This window comes from Martes martes (assembly GCF_963455335.1).
Source record: "Martes martes genome assembly, chromosome: 17".
In the NCBI taxonomy this organism is placed as follows: Eukaryota; Metazoa; Chordata; class Mammalia; order Carnivora; family Mustelidae; genus Martes; species Martes martes.
In genome coordinates, this window is record NC_137905.1 from 16700350 (window position 1) to 16723398 (window position 23049).

The 23049-nt window shown below is 45.0% G+C and overlaps 2 protein-coding genes across 3 annotated transcripts in view; one reads left to right on the forward strand and one right to left on the reverse strand.

The window, feature by feature from the left end:
* WWP2 (WW domain containing E3 ubiquitin protein ligase 2) overlaps positions 1 to 4359 on the reverse strand; it is a 145268-nt gene extending 140909 nt beyond the window's left edge. For both annotated transcript variants that reach the window (XM_080829651.1, XM_080829650.1), the window contains exon 1: positions 4276 to 4359. The gene's annotated coding sequence lies outside the window, so the exon portion shown is untranslated. The remainder of the gene's footprint in view (positions 1 to 4275) is intronic.
* Positions 4360 to 11154: 6795 nt separating this feature from the next.
* On the forward strand, positions 11155 to 19467 carry NOB1 (NIN1 (RPN12) binding protein 1 homolog). The gene is made up of 9 exons (XM_080829652.1): positions 11155 to 11389; positions 11511 to 11643; positions 12474 to 12604; positions 14371 to 14442; positions 14640 to 14768; positions 14860 to 15063; positions 15903 to 16000; positions 18022 to 18166; positions 18871 to 19467. Exons 1-9 carry the CDS (start codon positions 11204 to 11206, stop codon positions 19138 to 19140), a joined length of 1368 nt encoding a protein of 455 aa, XP_080685778.1. The 5' UTR covers positions 11155 to 11203; the 3' UTR covers positions 19141 to 19467.
* Positions 19468 to 23049: the final 3582 nt, after the last annotated feature.

Below are 23049 nucleotides of genomic sequence, written 5' to 3' on the forward strand. Positions count from 1 at the left end.
GACATCGCAATTTTAATTAGGCAGTTGTAGAAAGAGGCAGAGCTTCTTATAATTACAGATCTACTCTATATTCACTTTTTTTAAAATGTGGAAGAGAAGGGTCTGTTCAAAAATTCCTCCTTTCCTTCATACTCTTCTGCTTTTCCAGCTCTTTCCAACACTAATTCTTCTTGCCTGGCCTCTTTTCTCTGGCCAGCATTGAGTTACCTTCCATTTTCCAAAGCCCCACATTGAAAAACAATCAAACACAACAAAATTTTGCCCAAAGACATCGGTAAAAGGCCAAGCACATAAAAAGAGAGAGGGAGGACAGGGAAGGTCATATCTTTGGAAGTACAGCGGAATTATAGGCTAATAATAAAAGAGAATGGAAAGCAGATCGCACAACAAAACAGGAAGCAAAAGGCATGGGTGACACAGAGGAAGGGGACCTGCCCTAGGTCAGGACTGCCAAGACTTAGTATTTGGTATTTTCCTAGAAGTAGTTATTAACACTTGACTAAAATCACTGAGTGTTTGTTTACAACACTGTGGGGAGAAGCAGAGGCCTGCAATTTTCTAAAAAAGATTCAATTGGTTCGTTTTTAAGGGAAATAAGAACTTCCCTTTTGTTCCTGACTCTCGGAAATTCCAGAATCTATAACAGCCCATGGTGACTCAAAATCATTCAAAAGCAGCTCACTGATTTGCTTCCAGTGGGAGATTATGTTCATGTATCCACCGCCACGTATCTCGCTAAGGGAAGCAAGAGCTCTGCACTCAAAGATCAAGACTCAACTCCCAGTTCTTCCATGTCGGAGCTACATGACCTCACGACATCACTTCGCCTCAGTGAGGTTCTGTTTGTTTTAAATCTGTAAAACAAAGTAATACCTGACAAACAATATGCATTCGATACGTGTCAGGTAAGACCAATATTTAAACATTAAAAGCTCATTATCCATCCTTCTAGGCTGTGTCTTTCCCATGGCTCTTGGAGGTCTCTAAACTCGATTCCCTGCCCTAGCCTTGCTCCTCTATACTCCTTCTCCACACAGCAACCAGACTGAGCCTGTTAAAAGGCAGGGTGGCTTGTGTCCAAGCCACTGCTTAAGACCCTCCAATGACCCCAATCACTCTGACTAAAACCCATCATCCTTAAAATGGGTTGCAAGGCCCTCCATGACCTGCCCATCCCTCCCCTTGCCCCCAACACCTCTTCGACCTCATCCTCCTACTCTCCCTTGTTCATACTCCTCCAGCCACCGGAGCCCCCTAGCTGGCCCACAAACCTGCTAGGGGTGTGCCTACTTAGGGCTACTGAACTTGCTGTCCCCTCTGCCTGGACCACAATGTCCCCACTTCCATAGCTCCTCCCCTCACCTTCTTCAGGTCATTACTCAACAGTCACCTTCCCAGGAAGGCATCTCTAAAGACCCTATGCAAAACCGCAGCCCCAGCCAACACTCCGTATCCCACTTCCCTCCTTTATTACAATCACATATGCACTTTACCTGGTTATTTTGTTTATTGTTCCTTTCCACTAAAATTTAAGATCCACAAGGGCAGGAGTTTTTCCTTTTCTTGTGTACTATACTCCCAGTGTTTAGAACAGGACTGTTCAATATAATCTTTAATTTTCTAGGAAACACATTTTAAAAAGTAGAAAGATAGAGGTGAGATTAATTTCAATTATACTGCATTTAACCCAGTAAACTTAAAATGTTACCATGCATAGCATATGTTGATATTTTATTAATATTATGCTTCTTACAACATTCAAAAAATCAATGACATATTTTACTTTTTTTTTTCAAACTGACTCTTCAAACTCCGGCATGTATTTTATACTCCATCGCAGATCTCCAGTACTCAACCATACTAAACAGTGCAACTCCAAGAGTAGGCACTTACATACTCACTGAATGAAAGAATGTTCTCCCAGGAAGAGGAACCTATGGTGCCTCTTGGAATTTTTTAAACTTCAATTACATTCCATATTCATAATTTTTCGTATGATATATATACTATTTTTTCCTTAAAATGTCATACTTTCTATACTTGAAAAAATACTTTAAAATAATACTTTATAGGGGGGCCTGGGTGGCTCAGGGGGTTAAAGCCTCTGCCTTCGGCTCAGGTCATGATCCTAGGGCCCTGGGATCAAGCCCCGCATTGGGCTCTCTGCTTAGCAGGGAGCCTGCTTCCCCCCCCCCCGCCCCCGCCTGTCTCTCTGCCTACTTGTGATCTCTCTCTGTGTCAAATAAATAAAAAAATCTTTAAAAAAATAAAATAATACTTTATACTCCTTCTGTAAATGATAGAGAATGAGTCTATGGCCTGGGTTTGAGTCCCTGCTCAGTCACTAGCTCTAGAATCTAAAGCAAGAACATCACTAAGCCTCAGCTTCCTCATCTGTGGAATAGGGATAGTCCTGAACTTCAGAGGATCATGGTCCCGCGATGTTGGTAAAAGCTCTTTGTAACCAAGGAAGTCATCATTAGGTAAAAGGGATTAAGAAGCCAACCCAGGCTTTTTTCCTATGCCCATCATCTTCATATGGACGGATAACACAGAAAATGGTCTGATAAGAGAAAAGCTAGGTCTTGGGTTCAAATCCCTTGTCCTTCACTTACAGCTGTGTGACCTCTAGAAAGTTATTTATTCACCAAACATTTACCAAGTGCCCACAATATCCAGCCACTAGGGTAGGAGCCAAACGCAATATGAACCCTACCCTTGAAGGATATGCAGTCTAGCAGGAACAAAGAGACCAGTAAAAAAGAAAGCAATAAACTGCTAAAAAACAAAACAACAACAACAACAAAGTCCCTCTCCCTTAGGCCTGTTTGTTCATTGTGAAATGTGAATAATACCTTCCCAACCTAACTCAAAGGCCGCCAAAGAAAATAATTTTTAAATGTCAAATACTCCAAGAACTTTAACTCATAACATGTCAGCAAAGTCATTTTTTTTCCTACTGGTAATCCAAAACTACTCCGGCTCCTGTGAATGTCCAGCTGGAACATTCACTCTAGTTGTATCACATCTATGTGGCATATTCATTTCACTTCTGCAAATTTTAGTAAACATGAAGAAAGAGGGTAAGCAGCTTTTACACAGGGTTTTTTTTTTTTTTTAAGATTTTATTTATTTATTTGACAGATCACAACTAGGCAGAGAGGCAGGCAGAGAGAGGGGAAGGGAAGCAGGCTCCCCGCTGAGCAGAGAGCCCGATGCGGGGCTCCATCCCAGGACCCTGGGATCATGACCTGAGCCGAAGGCCGAGGCTTTAACCCACTGAGCCACCCAGGCGCCCCTTACACAGGTATTTAATATCAAAATCATGATTCAGGTCACAATACTAAGAAACACAAAAGAGACCGTTCAGTCACCCTACCTAGTTACACTTTGTCAAGATAAGCAGTCACATGATAAGGGAAACTGAATAATTTAAACCGAAGAAAGAAGAAAAGTCATAAAGCACTACAGATACTCTGGCCAAGATTTCTGCAGTCACTGTTGCTGAGGTAATGCTGGGCTAGGTCGTGGTCAATAGTTTAGGCTAAAAGCCCTTTTACGGTCAGAGCAAAGTGCCCTCACTTTTTTTTTTAAGGCTCGAAGTTGATGAGACCTGGGAAAATCTAAAAGAAAGATGATCTGAAGGGCTAGGTTCCCAAGAAGTGGAACCCTACCCAACCAGGACGAAGTGGGTGTGACGAAAGCAAAATGATCCAGATTCTCTGATCCTTCCTGAAGTTTAAAAACTGAATGGGACCAAAATCAAAGGCTCGGGTAACAACCATTTCCAAAGAGAAAGGAAGAAAGAGACTCTCAGCTGGGGTTCACACAGCATCTTCTTCCTGATTTCTCCTTTCCCTCCACGTCAAACACTCAGGCGCACCGCTCCAGCTCAGTCCCAAGTCGCCCCTTCCTCCAGACCCGAACCCTCCACAAAGGTCACGCCTCTTCATCCCTAGGACCCAAGCTCTTTTCCCTCTTCCGGCCGGACTCGCTGGCCACCGCACCCCCGGCTGCCTCCGCGCCCACCTCCAAGCACCCCCGCGCGCGGCCCGCCGCACGCCCACCCCGCTCGGGCGGGAGCCGGGACACCCCTCCTCGGAGGCCGGAACCGCCGAGCCAGGCCCCTCCCACAGGAAGCCGCCGCCCCCCGGCGCCCGGGCCGCACCGCCTCGGCCCACCCCGCGCCGTCCCCCGTCCCCCGCCCGCCCCGCGCCCCCGGCCCGCCCGCCAGCTCGCCGCACCCCCCGCGCCCGTCGCGCCGGCGCTCGCTACCTGCCGCGGCCACAGAAGCGGCGCCCAACTCCGCTCCCACTTCCGCCTTCCACCGCCCGCACTCGGGCCGGGTCACGTGACCGCGCGCGGTCACCTGACCCGGAAGAGGCCGGCCGGACTCGCAGGTGTGGGCAACCTAGGCCTGGTGTGGGCGCCTTTGGCTGGAGATGGCCTTCTTGTCCTTTGTGTATGTCAAAATAGAAGGGGTTCCCACTCACCAGATGGTCCCGGAGTAAGCAAAGAAGTTGAAGGCTTACTGTCTGCCAGGCGCTTCGTTCGTTCCGTCAACCCCGGAGGCGGGTCTACCATTAGCCCCATTTTACAGGTGAGAGGAGGCCAATCAAGTCAACAAGTATTTATTGAGCTACTTAGGGTTACCCCGTAAATACGGACGCCTAGTTAAATTTGAATTTCAAATAATTAACTATGCAATATGTAGACGTGCCCCAAATACTGCATGAGAGTATTATACTATAAATACTCCCATGGTAGATAGATAGATAGATAGATTTTTTTTAAAAAAAGTATTTGCTGTTTAGCTAAAAATTTGGGCATTCTCTAATTTTACTTCCTGTATCTGGCAACCCTATGCCTAGTAAGTACTACGCACCTTTCTAGGCTCTAGAAACACAAAAGTGGCCGTTTATGGAGCATCTGTTTTTGTGACATAAAGCTAAGATAGGAAAGCTTCAAAACCCCCGGTTGGGTCCATAAAATGCTCCCCCACACCAAACTAACCCCCATTCCCTTAATTTACAAAACAGAATTTTATTAATTATAAAGAACATTTTAAATCAACATTCTGTACTAATAATCTGGACCTTCAGCTTTGACAAGTTGAATGAAGACTCAGTTTTTTCATTCTTAATCACCATTAACTAAAATTAATACTAATCACTTAATTAGCCTTAAGCACTACGAATTAATTATCGTTATTTTGGGGTTTTCAAATTTAGATGGCTCCTATTATGCATGCAAATTAAATTGGTTGAGCACTGCTACTTTTCCTATTCCCATTCCAAATCCAGGAGATGGTATTTCGAGGAGATACAGGCCTCTTTAATACCTTAAACTCTATATTAATTTCCTCTTATAAAACTATTAAAACTTCTCTAGTTCCACTGAAGGAAGTTTTTCTTATTCCAGAGGGATTAGGAAAGAATTCCTTGATTTGGAAGCATTTAAGGAGATGTTTACCAGAAGAAGGAAATGATTAGGCAGGGGCGCCTGGGTGGCTCAGTCGGTTAAGTGTGTGCTTTCACCTTAAGTCATGATCCCAGCATTCTGGGATGAGCCCCTGCATAGAGCCCGGAATTGGGCTCTCTTCTCTGCGGGGAGCCTGTTTCTCTCCCTCTGCCTGCCACTCCCCCTGGTTGTGCACTCTCTCCCTGTCTGTCAAATAAATAAAATCTTTTAAAAAAAGAAAGAACAAAGCAAACATGCTCACAATTGTGTGTGTATTAAGGGAGTAAAACCTAAGGTGTATATGGTTACCTATGAGGCCCTACACGATCCCTCCCCACATCTCATCTCCAGTTACTCTTTTTGGACTTGATTTTCCCTTTGCCTGGAAAGCTCTTTTTCCAGAGTCAGATGGCTGACTCCCTCATCTCTCATCCAATGTTTGCTCAACTATCACAGTAAAGCCTTTCCTGATCAGCCTGCTTAACTATGCAACCCATCTCTTACTTCCCCTCCTACCAGCCCCTGTTCCTGCTTAATATTTTTCCTCCATATTTAATCACTATCTCACTTACAAATGAATGTATGCGTGTGTGTGTGTGTGTAATCTGTTTCCCACTAGAAGAATTATGAGGACAGGAGCCATATCCCCAAAGCCATACTCCTAAAGCAGTGCCTGGCTCACAGGAGGTCTCTTTAAGTAAACTGGTGAATGAGTAGATTTCATCAACATTTATTGAGGACTGAACCCATTGCTGTAGATCCCACAGTATAGAAGACGTTTTTCAAAGACACACCAAAAAATCTGAAGTATGTTTTCATAAAAGTGTCCCCTGAAAGTTAAAAGGTAAATTGAAATGCTCATTTGAGGAAAAATATCCCTCTTTTTTTATCCCCCCCACAGTCTCTGATTTCCAACCTACTTAAAGACGCACAACTGGGGCACCTGGGTGGCTCAGTTAAGCAGCTGCCTTCAGCTCAGGTTATGATCCTAGGGTTCTGGGATCAAGCCACATCAGGCTCCCTGCTCAGCAGGGAGTTTGCTTCCCTCTCTGCCCCCCCCCTTCGTGTTTTCTCTCTCATTCTCATTCTCAAATAATTAAAATATTTTTTAGAGGCGCCTGGGTGGCTCAGTGGGTTAAGCCTCTGCCTTCGGCTCAGGTCATGATCTCAGGGTCCTGGGATCTAGCCCCGAATCCGGCTCTCTGCTCAGCAGGGAGCCTGCTTCCCCCTCTCTCTCTGCCTGCTGCTCTGCCTACTTGTGATCTCTCTCTCTCTGTGTCACATAAATAAGTAAAATAAAATCTTAAAAATAAATAAAATCTTTTTTTAAAACGCACAATTAATTACAATGCAAAGCAGAAATAATAACTGCTCATTGAGCAACAGAACTAAAATGTCTTAAGTTTGATAAGAAAGAAAAGTACAAATCTGTCCTTGGGGAAAAAAATCTGATTTGAGTAATCAAAGACTGGTTTACAAGAAGGGACCACTGAACTGCTTCTGGGAGACGAAGTAGTGACTAGCCAGCACAATTTTCCTGAAGAAGAAAAACCAAGGGCAAAGACAGAGACAAAAAGTTTGGGACACTCCCAAAAATGTTCAAAGGAATTCTAGGGATACTTATTGATTACACATAGTGTTTCTTCTGCATCAACTTTTCCTCTCCCCTAGCCCACTGTTTAGTGCTTAGTTCCGCAGCCTCCTCATGTTCCAGTCCTGGAAATGAATTCAGATCTTCACTGGCACACAAGTAAGACCTTTCTCTTTTATTTTTTTTAAAGATTTTTATTTATTCATTTGAGAGAGAGAGGGGGAGAGAGAGCACAAGCAGGGAGCAGGAGTGCAGGGACTGAGGGAGAAGCAGGCTCTCTGCTGAACAGGGAGCCTGAAGCAAGGCTCAATCCCAGGACCCTGAGACCATGACCTGAGCCACCCAGGTTCACATGTAAAAAAATAAAAAAATACCACCAGGGCTTCACATGTAAAACTTGACATTATCTCCAAATGAGTCATACATTGAATCCTTCTACATGTTTTTCAAAGTGTTAATTTAATGTAAACTGCTTAAAGTGACCATAATTTTTGTAATAGTGTGTTAGATTTCTTTACTTTTGAAAACCCATAAACTTCAAAAATTGAAGTGTTTCAGGGCTTACTTCACCTGTGAGAGATCCTGTTCCCAGATGTCCTCAGCTACCACACATGCTACCTTCAATTTCCTGACCACTACTTGGACTTTCATACCTCAGTGCTTCTGCCTTATTTGTCCTTCAGGATCTGGCTCCAAAGCCACAAACTCATTTTGTTGTATCACCCAAGCCATGATGGTATAAATTAGCTCCCAATACATATTTGTGGAGTAAATTAAATTCCTTCTAAGGCTTTAGGGAACTTGGAGGCTAATGTCACAAGGAAACAAAAAAGCAATTAAAATACTGTTTTAAAAAGTGACAAAAGAGGGGCGCCTGGGTGGCTCAGTGGTTTAAGTCTCTGCCTTCGGCTCAGGTCATGATCTCAGGGTCGTGGGATCGAGCCCCACATCGGGCTCTCTACTCAGCAGGGAGCCTTCTTCCCCCACCTCCTCTGTCTGCCTCTCTGCCTGCTTGTGATCTCTGTCAAATAAATAAATAAAATCTTTAAAAAAAAAGTGACAAAAGATACACGGTGTCAAGAGACCTTCTGTATTAATAAATAATCTCAGTCTTCACCGGAAAATGAATGGCTCAAAGCCTGATCTTCTTTGTCATGATTCCCCTAAATCTGTGGTTCTTGAGTGTGTCCTCAGCTCAGCTCAGCAGCAGCACATAAAACTTATTAGAAATGCAAATTCTCAGACACTGCCCGGATCTACAAATCAGAATGTGAGGATGAAACCTAGCCATCCATTTTTTGTTTCGTTTTTGTTCCTAAGATTTTAATTTTAAGTAACCTCTACACCCAGTGTGGGGCTCCAGCTCAGGACCCCAGGATAAAGAGTTGCATGCTCCATAGACTGAGTCGGCCAGGCACCCATTCCCATCTGTTTTTACAAGCTCTCCAGATGATTCTGACGCACACTCCAGTTCGAGAACCACTGATCTAGATCATTCCTCTTCATTCTAGGGATTACAGAATTATTACTGCCAACTTTAATAAACCTATTATGGAGTCCAGTTCCCACATTCTCCCTCCCTTTTTAGGCAACAGGAGCAATCAATTAAAGAAGGAGAGAAAAGAATGCTAATGCTGAGTGGATTATATACAGTAGGCATGAGATTAAGATGAGTAAAGGGGATGCATGTAGAGGGGTCAGAGGCACCCCACATATTTCAGAAGTGGCATCAAGGAGAGTACTGGTTGCAAACGAAGGTGAAGAGGTGGGGGGCGCCTGGGTGGCTCAGTCAGTTAAGTGATCCAGCTCTTTGTTTCAGTTCAGGTCATGATCTCAGGGTTGTGGGATTGAGCGTGGTGTAGGGCTCCACAATCAGTGGGGAGTTTGTTTAGGATTCTCTCTCTCCCTCTTCCTCTGCCCCTCACCCCAACCCGTGCTCTTTTCCTCTCTCGAATAAATAAAATCTTTTTTTAAAAGATGAACGTGGGAATTAAGATGACTCAGATTCTTACCTTGAGTGCCTTTGTTGGAAATGCCACTAGTAAAAAATAAGAACTCTAATGAGTGAAAAAAAAGTTTAAGCAGGTTAAGAGATAATTACATCAATTTTAACCCTCTTGAGTGAAGATGTCTAAAATTTTTATTTATTTTTTATTAATTTTTTTAAAGATTTTATTTATTTATTTGACAGTAGTAGGCAGAGAGGCAGGCAGAGAGAGAGGGAGAAGCAGGCTCCCTGCTGAGCAGAGAGCCTGATGTGGGGCTCGATCCCAGGACCCTGGGATCATGACCTGAGCCGAAGGCAGAGGCTTTAACCCACTGAACCACCCAGGCGCCCCTATTAATTTATTTTTAAAGATTTTATTTATATATATGAGAGAGAAAGCACAAGCTGGGAAAGTGGCAGGCGGAGGAAGAGGGAGAAGCAGGCTCCCCGCAGAGCAAGGAGCCAGACTCTGGGCTCTAGGACCCTGGGATCACAACCTGAGCCAAAGGCAGATGCTTAACTGGCTGAACCACCAAGGCACCCCAAGATGTCTAAAATTTTTAGGTGGATGTTTCCAGAAAGCTAAATTGGGAAATAAATAGGGATCGGACCTAAAGATTTGGGAGGCATTCCTACAATGTAATAATTGAAGCCTTGAAGATAGATAGTATTGCTGAAGGAGAAAACTTAGAAGGACAAAGGGGCCAAGACATTTCTGTGGAGGGTGCTCTGTGTACAAGGCAGAATGAAATCCAGTGAAGGAGGGTGGGAAGCCATCAGAGAGGCAGGGGGACCAGGATCCTTAAGTATTACCAAAGTCAAGAGAGGAGAGACAGTCTGGAAAGAGGAGATGGTCAGCAGGGTCAAATTTTGTAAAGAAACAGAAATCTGGGAAATAAAAACCAAAAAATTTTGATATGATCAACTAGAACATTAGAAACCGCTTTCCAGGGGTGCCTGGGTGTCTCAGTTGTTAAGTATCTGCCTTCTGCTCAGGTCATGATCCCAGGGTCATGGGATGGAGCCCCACATCCGGCTCCCTGCTCAGTGGGAAGCCTGCTTCTTCCTCTCCCTCTCCCCCTGCTTATGTTCCCTCTCTTACTGTGTCTCTTTCTGTCAAATAAATAAATAAAAATTTAAAAAATAAATCTTAAAAAAAAAAAAAGAAAGAAAGAAAGAAAGAGCTTTCCATTTCCACCATGCCATTTCAGGCAGGGCAGGTAAGACAGGAGCCAGTGAAGAGAATAAATGGTAAGAAAAGTTGAGACAGATGTTTAGAGAAAGAAAGGAGATTTGGGCAACTGTTCAAAGAGCTGCCTAGGGCACTGAAAGGTCTTTGGGGGTAGAATGAATAAATTATAATCAAGCGATAAGATTGAAGACTTGACAAAGGAGGCTTGGAATGACTCAATTACGCTGAAGATGAATGACAGAAAACCCACGTCATCATTCTGCTGAAATTATCCGGCATGAATTTTGACAGGCCAGATCTCATAATTATAGAATCTCAGATTGCAAAAGGAATTTAGAAGTCATCTAATACTCCCTTTCAGTTCCATCCTGCAAAGGTTTATTTGCTAGTAAATTACGTGCCTTGCTTAGAGAGTGGGTGAGGATATCAAAGACTCTCAAAATCAAGTAAGCAGCGGTCAACAGAGCATAATGGATAAGAAAGTGGCTCAGGGGTTGGTTTGTCCGTTAATCAATCTTTTCCTACCTATCCTTTCCTTTCCTTTTCCCCTTCCCCTCCCGCCCCCTCTCCTTTCTTCCTTCCTTCCTTTTCCTTTTCTTTCTCTCTTTCTCCCTTTTTGTAAGTAGGCTCCACACCCACGACCGTGAGATCGAGAGTTACCCCCGGATGTTACTCTTCATAAAACCGAATACTAGACATGTTAGCTGAGTGTCTTGAGCCGCTAGCCCTTAGACACAAAACAGTACCTATCTCATAGACTTGTGATCTTAAAATGAATTGTAGTTTCTCTGTATTGACTTGTTATAATAGGACTATATACAGGTTTTACATTTAAAAGTAAATAAGGCGCTAAGGGGTGGGCCGCAGCAGCCTACCTCCTACCGTGTCTCCCAAAGTTTGACCTGCCCACACCTGACTGGGCTGCTGGAGACGTCGCGCGTGCGCGCGGGTATCCCTGAGCTGGGAAAGGCCTATGCGGCCGCCAGGAGGCGCCGCTGAGTCACAACTGTACCTCCCGGCTCCCAGAGGCCCAGATTGGAACGTAGGGGTGGAGCCAGCTCTGTGCGCAAGCGCGCTGAGGGCGCGTTCCGTCAAGATGGCGCTCGTAGAGCACGTTGTGGCGGATGCCGGGGCTTTCCTGCGAGACGCGGCTCTGCAGGTAAGGAGGGCTACCGCCAAGAGGAGCAGGGACCGAGCTGGCGACCCCTGAAGTAGTGCGGGCAGTCGGTCAGTGCATTGCGTGGTATGGACGGGTGTAAGCTGTGCGGGTCTTTCCGCAGGACATCGGGAAGAACATCTATACAATCCGGGATGTGGTGAACGAGATTCGGGATAAGGCCACGCGCAGGCGGCTCGCCGTTCTGCCCTACGAGCTGCGTTTCAAGGAGCCCTTTCCGGAGTACGTGCGGCTGGGTGAGTGCCTCTGCCCCGGTGTTGATGGCGAAGCTGGGTCCCAGGCTACCTGCTCGGGACCGACTCGGGTGGTGGGAGTGGAGGTCTGGCTGTTTGATCAGCTTTGATTCAGAATCACGTTCTAAGAGATCGTGGTGGCAGAGACGCTCTCTGGGTCAGGAATCAGCCAGGCCTTGCCAGTTATTAGCTATAGACAAGTTATTTACTCTTTCTGAGAAGTAACTAATGGTGATAGGATTTGGTTGAAAGATAAAATAAGAAGCTTTTAGTAGAGTGCTTAATACATAGTAAGTGCCCAACAAATTTTAGCTGCTAATACCTGCTTTTTAGGAAATGTGAGTGGTATTGTTATAAAGCAGAGTTGTTACAGAGCAGTACAATAATTTTGTTTCATCGTAAACTACAACAGTAATTAACAGAATTAACTTGTAAACCCATTATGGAATCTGAATATCCTATTAATCTGGCATGTTATACTTAGAATGAAAGAATTTTAGACCAGAGAAGATACCTTTTATTCCAACATAATACCAGATTTAATAAGGAACTCTCATCATTTGCAGACATTATGCTTTCAGTTACTTTCTGTTAACTTTGTTCTCCTGTCCCATGGTCTGGACTGAATAAGGATGTCACAGTAAACCTAACTGGCTTGAATTTTAATGATAGAGTACAAATGTCTCAACAGTGAGTAGGAAAAGGAAATGAATGAAAATATTAAGAAGGTTTTCTTGGGATATTGATTCTGAGTTCTTTTTCATACTTTCACTATGGTTCCCCAAGGTCATATAGCTTTTTGTTTCTAATTTGAGTTGGGGCTCTCTTTACAGTGACTGAGTTTTCAAAGAAAACTGGCGACTATCCCAGCCTTTCTGCCACAGATATTCAAGTGCTGGCACTCACCTATCAGTTAGAAGCAGAGTTTGTTGGGGTGTCTCACCTAAAACAAGAACCAGAAAAGGTAAATCAGGAGGATTATTGGTTTTCCTCCTTTTAACTTTTTTATTCCGGGAACTATCAGATACACGGAGTAGAGGGAATAGTTGGACCCAGTGTCCACATTACTCTGTCTCCACACTTAGCAAGTCATGATCTATCAGGTTCATTTCTACTGACCCCCAGCCCTTAGGATTTTGAACTCGGGCATTGTATTTCATTGATATTTCTTGGTCCCTCTCTCGAAAAGCAAAAAAACAAAAAAAAGCAAAAAAACCCCACAAAATCATTAAAATTAATAGTAATTCCCTAATATTGTCAAATGTCTACCAAGTGTTCACATTTCCCAATTATTTTACTTTTTTTTTTTTTTTTTTTAACATTTGTCTGAGATCACGATCCCAATGAGGTTCTAGTGTTTCAGTTAGCAAATGCATCTCGGTATCTCAGTCCTTGATCTGCAGGTTTTTAGAAAGGGTTGGTTAAATTTGGAAAATGCAGAAATAGAGTAAAAATCAGCTATGGTCTTGCTGTTTTTTAAATAGAGTTCTTTCCAAAAGCAAGAGAGAACGCTATGTGCTTGCCTGTTTTGTTTGTTTGTTTTTTTAAACTGTTGCCACTTTCAAAATTCTAGGTTCCTATTGTGCTTTCAGGGACTTGCCCTCATTGGTTAGGTTCAAGAGATTAATTGATTTGTGGCTGGGTCCTGTTGGCTTTCCCCAGGCCAGAAGATTTTAGAAGCCAAATAATCATGTAATAATTAATTTCAAATAGAGTTAACCAAGAATTGCTTAATATTCTCTGTCTAAAGTCATCAAAAATCTTCTAAACTCACATTTGTGTACGAATTGGAGCTGCCTTCACATGTTTTCAACCAGATTTAGAGCCCTCCAGTTCAGTCTAAAACTGATAATGTAAAACACAGATTTCTGTGTGTCACCGAAATGTTTTAGGGAGATGGGGTAAAGGGAAACATAAAGCCTGAATCTGTGACTGAGCACAGTGTGACTAGTAGCTGGGTTTCCATTTGGCATCCGTCAGTTCATGATTCCTAAAAATTGCCCTTTTCCTGCAGCCTTTTCGGCAGAAGTTAGGTTTGGGGGTTTTTTTGTTTGTTTGGTTTGGTTTGGTTTGGTTTTGGTTTTTTTCTTTTTTAATAAATTCTATGGGGGGCTTGAACTCATGATTGTCAGCTTAAGAATCTCATGCTCTACCCACTGAGCTAGCCAGGTGCCCCAGGAGTTAGATATTTTGTATCAGAAACTTTAAAAAAGTATATCTTTAAAAAACAATATAGTATCAGGGGACTGGGTGGCTCAGTGGGTTGAGCCTCTGCCTTCGGCTCAGGTCATGATCTCAGGGTCCTGGGGTAGAGCCCTGCATCGGGCTCTCTGCTCAGCGGGGAGCCTGCTTCTCCCTCTCCCTCCACCTGCCTCTCTGCCTACTTGTGATCTCTTTCACTGTCAAATAAATAAATAAAATCTTTTAAAAAATAATAACACATTATCTTTGACCCAGCAATTCCACTCTTAGGCATTTATCCCAAGTATATAACTAGAGATACATGTAAACTTTATAAGTAATGCTGTTCATCAATACGTTCAAAAAAGAACTATTCTAAAGTCGTTATTTGGTAGTTATGGGATCACTGAATAATTCTTTTTATGTTTCCCAGTTTTTAATAACTGTAGGGAAAATACTTTGTTTTCTGTTCACTTACTCTTCATGCTGAGTTGTCAGACTGTGTATTTCTCTGCTTAGAGCTGTCACTTCTTTCTCTTCTTTTTAAAGGTTAAAGTGAGCTTATCAAGTCAGCACCCTGAAACTCCTCTACACATTTCTGGTTTCCATCTCCCCTCAAAGGTAATTGCTTAGATAAGCCACGCTCTCCTGCTCTCTTTTGCTATATATCTCCACAAATTGTGTGCAGTGAACCACATTTATCTAAACTAATATCTTAGTTTGTCCAGCCCCTGTCTGATCTGATTTGTGTCATCTATCATTCCGTATATAATCCTCTCAATTTTCAGGTTTTAAAATTATTTTTCTTTTAACTTCAGTCTAAACCCCCACGAGAAACAGTACAACGTGGACAGTCAGCTGGTGAGCCTGAGAACCTAGAATTCACTTCCTTCATGTTCTGGAGAAACCCTTTGCCTAATATTGATCATGAACTGCAGGAGCTGCTGGTAAGGCCCTATGTATGATCCCCCGAGGACAGCACGCCAGCTTCTTCCTGCTGTTCCCGTGGGCTGGGACTTTGTGAATTCTTTGTTTCAGATGGACAGAGATGATGATGTTCCAAGTGAGGAGGATGAGGAAGGAGAGAATGGATTTGAAGAAAGGAAAGACAAGGATAGCGACGATGACGGGGGCGGTTGGATAACTCCCAGCAACATCAAGCAGATACAGCGGGAGTCAGAGCAGTGCGCTGTCCCAAAGGATGTGCGGGTTGGCTGTGTGACTACAGACTTTGCCATGCAGGTGGGTGGATGGGCATCAGCTGGACCTAGGCTCTAGTTCATAGCCTTTCACAGGAGTATGTACAGCTCTACTCTGTGATGCTTCTTTTCCTGGTTCTAGAAACTTTACCTGTGCTCTTTGATTATCTGTAGTTTTGGTTGGAAACTAGAAAATCAACATAGTGACAAAATATATGTCTTATATTAAGTTTTTAACATTTACTATACATGATCTGTTGTTGGTTCTCTTTCAGTATGTTTCGTGTTCTGTTCTCAGTTAGGTTCTTAGAAAAAGTAGAGGTTTCCAGCTCCCAAAAGAGTGTATTTGCCTTTGACAAGATAAACATCTTTGTTTTTGTGTGTGTTTTTTTTCCTAAAGATTTTAAAGGCGCCACGATAAATGTCTTTGTTAAGAGAGATGCTTAGTGGGGCGCCTGGGTGGCTCAGTGGGTTAAAGCCTCTGCCTTCGGCTCAGATCATGATCCCGGGGTCCTGGGATCGAGCCCCGCATTGGGCTCTCTGCTCGGCAAGGAGCCTGCTTCCCTTCCTCTCTCTGTGCCTGCCTCTCTGCCTACTTGTGATCTTTGTCTGTCAAATAAATAAATAAAACCTTTAAAAAAAAAAAAAAAAGATGCTTAGTGAGGGGCCCTGGGCCAAAGACCTGGCCCCTTCAAATACAAGAGGGAAATCTAGGTCTTAGCTCTAGTATACATGCCTTGAGCAGCATCCTGATCTTCCTTTCCCTCAGCAAAACCCCCTTATGAACCAAACCAGGCTTTGTGAAGTCCTTTCACTGCAATTATACAGATGTTAGACTTTGGTTTTGCTGACTTGGGTGGTGGTTTTGCTCATTGGTTGCAGAACGTCCTGCTTCAGATGGGGCTGCACGTTCTGGCTGTGAACGGCATGCTGGTCCGAGAGGCCCGGAGCTACATCCTGCGCTGCCACGGCTGTTTCAGGTACGCGGCTGATGATCTACACCCGCGGCATCTCTGTGGACCGCTTTTCTCCCTGTCCTTTGTGCCAGTTTCTGGAAGGATGGCCTTGTGTGTAGGTTTTCCACCCCCTTGTCCTTCATATGCACCTAGGTTCTGTCCTCACCAGAGCGCTGAAACCTCTGGGACAGAGGTCACCAGTGACCTCCTGTCTTATTATCTTAGTCATAGGATTAAAGGCGTGGATTGTGGAGCAGAGAGCCCTCATCATTTAACCATATGCACTGCAGCATTTATGGATGAAATGATGCCTGGGATTTGCTTTGAAATAATCCACAGGTGGGAAGAGTGGGTGGGGGTAGGATGGAACAGGATGACCGTTGATGGATAGTTGTTGAAGCTGGGTGAGGGGCCCTTGGGGGTTCGTTGTGCTCTTTGGTCTACTTTATGTTTAGATTTTCTATTTAAAAAAAAAAAAAGGTGGAATGGATTCGGATGACACAGGTTCAGATCCAGATTCTGTCTCGCAGTAGCTTTACAAAAGTTGGTGAACTCAGATTTTTCTTGCATAAAATCAGGAGGGCTGATTGTCCTAGAAGAGCGGGATATCTGGAACACAGGACACAGTCCGCTCAGGTGAACTGTTAGTTCATTATACAGATGGCTCATAAAGTGGTCCTCATGGGGGGACGGAGGGGTGCTGACGTTCTGTGGGCAGGCCCGGCCCCAGGGTCCCGGAGACCTGCTTGGAGCGGACGAGGCTGTACTTGAGCTTTGCCAGGGAAGCATGGCCCTGGGATCTCACGCTGCGATGGCTGAGAGCCTCTCCGTAGATTCAGTCCAGATTTGGTGGCCATCATACAGACCATCTCGTGGAGAAGCACGGTGTCTCCTGGGTCCCTAGTGCTGCTCCACTGAGGGTAAAGTTGCGTAGATGGACCACTGCTCCCCTGCCGGCTTTAAGACAACCAGGCACTCGTGACTCAGGGGCCCTCCCCTACCACCAGTCTCTGCCTTCTTCTCAATCTTCAGTTTGGAAATGCACCAGGCCTAGGACAGTAAAGCTCCTTGCTTCATGAAATCCCATTTCCCCCATTGCCCTTTGTTATAAAACCCCAAGTTCCCCAAACGAACATGCATTCTTAGCAGCTCTAAGAAACGTTCTCCATTCTTGTGAGATTAGCCCAGTGACTGGATGGTTTCTTTCATTGGATAATTAGTGCCTAGCATCTGTTGAGAGGCATTTGCGGTTTACTCTCAGAGACTTGCAGGTCAAGGATTCGGCTTCTTGGTAGATTCACCCAGCTCAGGGACATGTATAAACACTGCCACTTAGTCTTTGACAGCAGCAGCTTTCTTGTCCAAGGTCCCCTCTTGGGGCTTGAATGCATAGCGGAGAGACAAGGCCTCAGGGCCTGCCCACCCTTGACACCCACGCCCTTTCAGCCGTAGCAGCTTTCCAGTGATTCCTGCGGCATTCATTAATACATTCTGGGCACTTCTGGAGCTGTCTCCTGGCCCAGCAGCCTGGCTGCCATCTCCAGGCGAGGTGTGGAGAGCCACAGGAATAAGGCCTCTGGCTTGAGTCAGGTGCCACTGAGAGCACCGATTGTGGAGCCACCTTCCTGGCCTTGTAGCTACCACCTACTGGCTCTGTGCCTCAGTTTCCCTATCTATAAGATGGACAGAATGCCAGCTCTATAGGATTGTTTTGATGTTAAACTTGTGGAATAATGCCTAACAGTTCAGTAAGACTTCATTACTAGCGTAACAACATTTGGCTCAACTTCCGAGCCAAATTACAGACTTGCTGCCTGTGTCACTTTGTTCACCTTTGCCCTTGGCACAGCGCAGTGGTGGCTTGCTTGTCTCGGCAGCACAAGGCTGGGCGGCCATGGTCTGTGACATGTTGGGCCATTGAGTCTCCCCTGTTCCTTGTGACTTCCTTCTCCTCCTCTGACAACCATGACTCACCTTGTGCTCTGAGGACGGGGTTTGCCCCCCCCCCCACGGCTTCCACGCCAAACCTTTCCTTTTCTCTCCAGGACCACATCTGACATGAGCCGAGTGTTCTGTTCACATTGTGGAAACAAGACCCTGAAGAAAGTGTCCGTGACCATTAGCGACGATGGAAGCCTGCACATGCACTTCTCACGCAACCCGAAGGTGCTGAACCCTCGGGGCCTCCGGGTGAGTGGCGGCTCTCCCACTCCTCTCGCAGCTGGGCCTGCAGCTGGGAGAGCAAGACCTCTTAGCACCAGGATCAGAATCTGCAGAGAGGACCAGGAAAGGCTTAGCATGGAACTGTTCCTCTGATTCCTTGAACCCAGCCTTACCTTGTGGCACGAGATGGTCTGGCACTCTTCTGGTTCCGTCGCTGCCCTGGAATCAGCCCTTTCTCTGATTCCTTATGGAGAATGGGGTTTTGAAGCACAGAGCTGAGCACAGGGTGGGCTCCTTGCCCTAGGTGGTCAGAGATGCCTCAGCCCACGGTGGATAGGGATTGTATGTAAATATACACAGGAATATTTTCTGTTACGTATCTGTATTTTAAAATGAGTTTGTAAGTTCCATTTCAACCCAGCAGAGTTCATGCTAGCCCTCCCTAGTATCTTGATACCATTTTGCATAATTACTTACTTGCTCAATCCTAGAACACTTGTTTCAGAGTTACCCACACCAGTGAAAATGGTACCTGCTTAGTAGAGTTCTGTGTTTGGAGGTAACTCCATTGCTAGCTGAGGGCGTGTAGTCACAGCACAAGTAGCAGTGACTGATAAACTCCACTGATGTCATCTGCCCGCATCCAGAGCCGTCAGGAGACTTGACATTAACAGGGTCGGACGTGTTTGGATAGGGTGCCAGCCTAATGACCTTTCCATTCTTGTTTGCAGTATTCGCTTCCCACTCCCAAAGGGGGCAAATATGCCATCAACCCCCATCTGACTGAGGACCAGCGCTTCCCTCAGCTGAGACTCTCCCGAAAGGCCAGGCAGAAAACGGACGTGTTTGCCCCTGACTACATAGCTGGGGTATCTCCCTTTGCAGAGAATGACATCTCCAGCCGGTCGGCTACACTGCAGATCCGAGACAACACCTTGGGAGCAGGGAGGAGGCGCTTAAATCCCAATGCTTCCAGAAAGAAGTTTGTGAAGAAGAGGTGAAGTGCAAGCTCCGCGGGCCGGCAGGATTGCTGCCGCGGCTGCCGAGGTGCTCGGGTGCCTCATTTCCCCAGTTGTCAGGTCCAGATCCCTCTGGGTCCAGACAGTAGGCCTGGCTTACGCAGCGCTGCTTCCTGACTGCCTGGGATGGGTCGGGTTCATGGTGGAACTGGGCCATCGCTTGGCCTGGGAGCATCCAGAGAGCTGGGATTCCTGGCATGTTGAGCAGAGTTTGATGAAAACAGAAGAATGGCCCCATGGAGCACATCCTCAGCATTCAAAGAAAGGCACTTCCACCTGGTAGTATTTTTCTAATAAATGTGGTTGTGAGCTCCTGTGCCTTTTCATTACGTCACCACTGCTTAGGTAATTGGAAGATAACACTTAAGCTGTATACTCAACTATCAAGCATTTAGATTATATTTTTTACAAAAAAATATACTAGGTTTGTTATAATAAAACAAAAGCAACTATTTTTTCTTTTTTAAAACTTACTCTTGGAGCACCTGGATGGCTCAGTCAGTTAAGCATCTGCATTCACCTCAGGTCATGATCCTGGGCTCCTGGGATCCAGCCCCACGGCAAGCTCCTGCTCTGTGGGGAGTCTACTCCCTCTGCCTGCTGTTCCCCCTGCTTGTGTGTATGCTTTCTCTTTCTCTGTCAAATAAATAAATAAAATATTTTTTTAAAAACACAACTGGGGCACCTGGGTGGCTCAGTGGGTTAAGCCTCTGCCTTCAGCTCAGGCCATGATCTCGGGTTCCTGGGATCAAGCCCCACATTGGGCTCTCTGTTCAGCAGGGAGCCTGCTTCCCCCTCTCCCTCTGCCTACCTCTCTGTCAAATAAATAAATAAAATCTTAAAAAAAAAAAAACTTACTCTGGAGCCTTTTGGTCATTTAAGAGAGTTCAGTGTAGTGAACTGCTATAGCCTTTCACCTAGTTTCAGTCTTACTTTGCCTTGTTTCCTTTTTCTCTTCTACACCCATGAGTATGCCAAGAATCTCCTAGGAAAAGGATGTTCTTTTGCATCAATTTAGGAAACTTAACATTGATATATTACCATTACTGATGTAGAGCAGAACTCAGTTTTTCCAGTTTGTTCCACCATCCTTCCTATTATTTCTGAACCCTTTTCTTAAAGATTGATGTATTTTAGTGAGAGAGGGGCAGAGGGAGAGTTTCACACAGAGCATGAAGCCCGACATGGGGCTCAGTCCCACTACCCTGATATCATGACCTGAGCAACCAAGAGTTGGACACTCAACCCACTGAGCCACCCAGACACCCCTGAACACTTTTAACCTATGCCTTGTGCAGTTGACTTTTTTTTTTAATAAAGATTTTATTTATCAGAGAAAGTACACAAGCAGGGAAAGCTACAGGCAGAGGGAGAGGCAGGCTTCCCGCTGAACAGATGCTTTACCAACTGCGCCACCCAGGCGCCCCTGCAGTTGACATTTTTAATAGTATCACGTTTTTTTAAGCAAGTCTTTTTTTTTTTTTTTTTAAGATTTTATTTATTTATTTGACAGATCACAAGCAGGCAGAGAGGCAGGCACAGAGAGAGGGGGAAGCAGGCTCCCTGCTGAGCAGAGAGCCCGATGCTGGGCTTGATCCCAGGACCCTGAGATCATACCTGAGCCGAAGGCAGAGGCTTAACCCACTGAGCCACCCAGGGGCCCCAGTATCACGTTTTTTAAATGTCCCTCCATTTGGGTTTGACAGATTGCATAACCACAAGCAAATGTAGGGGGAAACCCTTTGGGCAGGAATGTTCCATGAATGGTAAATATACAGGGTATCATGTTCAATGATGCTAACTTTGATTACTTGGGATATGAAACCTAGTACAAGACTTTTTCCAAGTTCTTTATATATTGATAGTATATATACAAAATACATATATATAGTGTGTGTATATATATTTGTATATATAATCTTAAGGAGCTTTTGATGATCTTCAAAAACTCCTTAATTAGGTTTTTCTCTTGTATAGTTATCTCACCCATTTGGCATATAGTTAAATTGAATTTAAACCAAAAACATTGGGGTTCCTGGGTGGCTCAGTGGGTTAAAGCCTCTGCCTTCGGCTCAGGTCATGATCCCAGGGTCCTGGGATCGAGCCCCACATCGGGCTCTCTGCTCAGCGGGGATCCTGCTTCCCCCTCTCTTTCTCTCTGCCTGCCTCTCTGCCTACTTGTGATCTCTGTATGTCAAATAAATAAATAAAATTTAAAAAAACAAAAAAGCATTAACAAGGTTTTTCCCATTCTTTTTTTTTTAACAGAAGTAAACACAGTTTTAAAAGTAAAAACCAAAAGGTATACTTAGAGGTAGATGCCATTCCCTCCCCTCCTGTTTCATCTTCAGATAAGGTCATTGGTTTCTTTTGTTTCTACTTCATCTTTGTTTTGTTCTGCAACTTTTTTTAAGATTTTATTTCTAGGGGCACCTGGGTGGCTCAGTGGGTTAATCCACTGCCTTCGGCTCGGGTCATGGTCCCAGGGTCCTGGGGTCGAGCCCCACATTGGGCTTTCTGCTCAGCGGGGAGCCTGCTTTCCTTCCTCTCTCTGCCTGCCTCTCTGCCTACTTGAGATCTCTGTCTGTCAAATAAATAAATAAAATCTTAAAAAAAAAAAAGATTTTATTTTTAAACAATCTCTATACCCACCGTGGGACTTGAATTCACAACTCTGAGGTCAAAAGTCCCATGTTCCACTGACCAGGGCAGCCAGGTGTCCTAACTTTTTTCTTAAACTAATAGTAGTAGGGGCACTTGGCTGGCTCAGTAAAATCAATCCATATCCATCCACAAAGATCTTCCTTGTTTTTATCACTCTGTCATGAAAAGCTACCAGTTCAAGCACTTCATCATGCTACAGGCTCTGGGTTGAGTATGTAATCCACGTTCATCCATTTACTGGGCAGGACATTGTTTACAAGATGTAGGTGCTGTGAACAGCAGTCATCCTCTACGTGAGATTAAATGTGTTAAAGTCACATAGCTTGTGAGTGTCCAGGCCAAGATTTCAGCTTACTCTGTGCTTTTATGCAACAAATGGACCAATGGAGACCATAAGAAACAGGGTGAACACCGGCTCTCCTGCCCTCCACCTCTGTGAAGCTCACTGAAGGTGCCGGCTGACAGGCTGGCCGTCACTGCTGCTGTCCAGGGTGCTGGAGGGGAGGGCGGTAGGGGCAAGATCCTGTGAGAGTCTATTTCTCCTTATACGGTTAGACTTAGAGAAAAGCAGGGGGTAGTATAACACCCATGTGCCCAACATAGAGGTCAGTTTTAGGCAACCAACTTGAACAATGGAAACCTGAGTCAGGAGGACCCTTAGGGACCCCCAACCCCACACCACCTCACCCCACCCCCGCCACTACATACAAACAGGCCCATCAGGTGACCCACCACGAAATATCCGTAAGTCCCAGCTGAACAATGGGTGACTTATGCTCAGACACAGATACCAAAAAAGGAAGATTCCATACTTTCCCATTCCTCCTCACCTCCCTTATCTCTAGAACCAAAAGGCTGCTCTGGTCCCACCCAGCAAAGAAAACCTCAGAAAGATGCTTCTCACAGTTCACAGGCCAGAGCTAGTACTATGGCCCCACCCACCCAGACAGGACCAAGAAATGCATTCCAGTCAACAGCTGGAAGATAGGATGTTAGAAATACTTGGTGAATAGCCATTAGTAACAACCACAAATTATAGAGATGCATACAAGTGGCTTTGAAACAAACTTGGGAGGGGCACCTGGGTGGCTCAGTGGGTTAAGGCCTCTGCCTTGGGCTCGGGTCATGATCCCAGGGTCTTGGGATCGAGCCCCACACCAGGCTCTTCTGCTCAGCGGGGAGCCTGCTTCCTCCTCTCTCTCTCTGCCTGCTTCTCTGCCTACTTGT

Excerpts from the sequence above, each read along its gene's own strand:
- NOB1 (XM_080829652.1), top strand. The coding sequence starts at position 11,204 with ATGCGGCCGCCAGGAGGCGCCGCTGAGTCACAACTGTACCTCCCGGCT. Across the intron at positions 14,443-14,639 it reads GTTTCCATCTCCCCTCAAAG|TCTAAACCCCCACGAGAAAC; the intron begins GTAATTGCTTAG and ends TTTTAACTTCAG. Across the intron at positions 18,167-18,870 it reads TGAACCCTCGGGGCCTCCGG|TATTCGCTTCCCACTCCCAA; the intron begins GTGAGTGGCGGC and ends TCTTGTTTGCAG.